At 45.4% G+C, this 2,950-nt stretch overlaps 1 protein-coding gene across 1 annotated transcript in view; it reads left to right on the top strand.

The window, feature by feature from the left end:
* Window positions 1-446: 446 nt before the first annotated feature.
* The window catches only part of mybl2b (v-myb avian myeloblastosis viral oncogene homolog-like 2b), a 6,476-nt gene continuing 3,972 nt past the window's right edge, over window positions 447-2,950 (top strand). The window contains exons 1-8 of the mRNA XM_035662250.1: window positions 447-674; window positions 1,105-1,201; window positions 1,297-1,368; window positions 1,469-1,561; window positions 1,652-1,872; window positions 2,002-2,134; window positions 2,229-2,288; window positions 2,452-2,664. Of these exons, the coding sequence (XP_035518143.1) occupies window positions 655-674; window positions 1,105-1,201; window positions 1,297-1,368; window positions 1,469-1,561; window positions 1,652-1,872; window positions 2,002-2,134; window positions 2,229-2,288; window positions 2,452-2,664 (909 nt within the window). The 5' untranslated portion in view covers window positions 447-654. The remainder of the gene's footprint in view (window positions 675-1,104; window positions 1,202-1,296; window positions 1,369-1,468; window positions 1,562-1,651; window positions 1,873-2,001; window positions 2,135-2,228; window positions 2,289-2,451; window positions 2,665-2,950) is intronic.

The following is a 2,950-nucleotide window of genomic DNA, read 5'->3' on the forward strand; positions in this document are numbered from 1 at the left end:
AAAATGTTTCCAGAGGCCACAAACACAAATTGCTTATTTTAAAGGACCAGTGAACCAAAACCAATGAATCAACAAAGAGGAAAGCAGTAAATCTATCTTTGATAGGAACCACGGAATATTTAATCATTTTGATTGAAAATTGATTTAATTTTCTGTTGTTTAAGTTATTGACTATCTAAAGATATCGTTATTGTTTTATAATAAATGTTATAATTTGTATCTGTTTTGTTGGTTTTAATGAGTGTCCATTTAACTCAATTTTTTCTATTCTATTTCCCTAGTTTTAACATTTTTGAGTAGCGCTTTATTTCCAAGGCTTTATTTTGAAGCTCCCGCCGGAAATGGTCTCCGCGGCTCCTCGACCCTACGCGCACATCTAATGCGCACTACGTCACTCTCCGGCTTCTACGATAGAGAAGGGCGCGAGATAGAAATCCAGGAGCGCGGACAACTCGGGCGCTCGGCTCCAGCTGGTCACGAGCTGCAACATTACCGTTCAATACAACAGCACCGAGCCACCGTCACCACCACCTACCTCTCCATAAAGGCAATAAAGAGGCGGCATACAACGGTACACCGAATATACATGCACATGACGTGCAGCGGAATTAGGACAAATCACCGTCTGACCGTAAACAACAGAAACAGAGGGAAATGTCTTGGTGGCCGCGCGGGTAAGATGTTCAGCTTTGTTATCTGAACGAACAGTAGCATTAGCAATTCTTATTTAGTCAGAGGCAGACTTAAAGCTAACATGTAAGCTTACACTATTAATGGCATTTAGGTGAAATGTTGCCTTTTGGCCTAATCCTGTAACTTGTGACTACTTCACGGACCTCTGCCGCCCTTTTCTGGAGAATCACGATAATCAGGCTTCAACGCCGGACACTGTCTTTATTAACTCCCAGCAATAAAATACATGTACCGAACACTGAACCCAGCTTATAACGATCGCCTGTGGCTGTATGAGCCTATTAGAAACAAACCTGATAGTCAAGTTTTCCTCGCCCCACCGCAAGGGCGGGTCAGGAGCTATTTTCCCTCTAGTCTTTCTGCTTTCACTGTCAGCCTTCTTCGTGCACATAACAGCTGTTTGTTCCTCAGTGAGGATGGAGAGGAGGCCATGCATCAGGACACTGACTCTGATGTGGCAGAGCAGAGAGACGGTGGGAAAGTGAAGGTGAAGTGGACACAAGAGGAGGTGAGTGCCAGGACTTGTCCCAGTGATTTGCATGTAGTCTCAGTGAGCTCTACAGGACAGGGTGCATAAACACGCTTACTTGTTTATGTTTACAGGATGACAAGCTCAAGGCGCTGGTTCAAAAACTGGGACCAAATGATTGGAAATATATTGCCAGCTACATACCAGTGAGTTTGATAGCTGTTCTGTTGTTGTTTATGGTTTATATATCAACAATAATCCCATTCAGTGTTTTTAAACGTCTAACGCTTGTTTTGTTTTTCTTAGAGCCACACTGAACACCAGTGTCAGCACCGCTGGTTTAAGGTGTTGGATCCAGAATTAGTCAAAGGTCCTTGGACCAAAGAGGAGGATGAGAAGGTAGGTGATGTGTTATCTAGTAGTGCAGGGCTTTGAGAACAGTGTGGCTGATCGGAGTTGTAATTCAGCCGTGTGCCCTTCATTCCTCAGGTCATAGAGCTTGTGAATCGCTACGGCAACAAACAGTGGGCAATGGTGGCCAAGAATTTGAAGGGCAGACTCGGGAAGCAGTGCAGAGAGCGCTGGCACAACCACCTCAATCCCAACGTGAAGAAGTCGTCGTGGACGGCAGAGGAGGACCTCGTCATCTACAAAGCTCACCGCCTGCTCGGAAACCGCTGGGCTGAGATCGCCAAGCTGCTCCCTGGAAGGTAACCGCTCTCCGTCAACGCTACGGTCAGCTCAGAGGATGCGTTTGAAACTGTCCTCGTAGTTTGTGTGTGTGTGTCAGTAAAGCCTTGCCTTCCCTAGTGGACTCATGTTATGGTATCTATTCACAGGACGGATAACGCAGTGAAGAATCACTGGAATTCCACCATCAAACGCAAGTTAGAGATGGGCTTCTATGCCGGCGAGGTCTTTAAGCCAAATGAGCTGGAAGAGCTGCTGGCCCGCGTCAATAAAGACGTGCAGGTGGGCAGTCTTTTTTGATGATGTTCTCCTTAAAGATGGATGCGGTATTGAACTGTCCGAGCAGTATTGATAATGAAGTTTTCCGATCACACAGGTGCCCTGTTGCTCTCAGGATGGCGCAGACATAGAATCAGATCAGAAAACACACCCTCCAGTAAGCAACCAATCGCATCGATTTAATAATGTAAACACAGGGTGGCTCTGAGTGATTAAATCTGTCATTGACTTGAATAAAGTCTACATAAACAGTATCTGTGTAGCACAGCAGTGATCTTATTTTCAGTATCAGTGTTATAGATGTTCACTTTTTCCATCAGCTGCAGGAAATGCCCATCTCAGACTCTGGTATAGTCGGCTCCAGCGAAGCGGGACCGTTGAAGGCCGCGTCCTCTCCAAAGGACAGTTTAAGCCCCAAGACAGAAACAGACAGCACAGGAGAAACGAGCTGCTCCAGCTGGGTGGTGGACAGCTCCGGCTTTCTCTCCCCCACTGGCCCAGCACTGAAGGAAGTGCTGGACATGGTGGATGGGGTAAGCAGGGTGTCCGCCGGGTCTTAAAAAGTCTCAAATCCAACACTCTGAGTGTTAGGCCTTAAAATGTCTGAAATAGCATTTTGATTGGATCAGAATCATTTAGTGATTTTCATATCCTTCCTACTCTCTTTTTGCCAGTATGGACATAAGATAGGGCTTAGATTGCATTCATTATGGTCTTACAAACTCTTAAAGACTATATAGTATTTCATTTATGTATTCAATAACTTGGCTGCTGCATTGCAACCTCTTATTTCTACCAGTGGCAGACAGTGCTGTTGAA

This window comes from Morone saxatilis, unplaced genomic scaffold, assembly GCF_004916995.1.
Source record: "Morone saxatilis isolate NCDOM2014 unplaced genomic scaffold, NCSU_SB_2.0 Contig18, whole genome shotgun sequence".
NCBI lineage: Eukaryota > Metazoa > Chordata > Actinopteri > Moronidae > Morone > Morone saxatilis.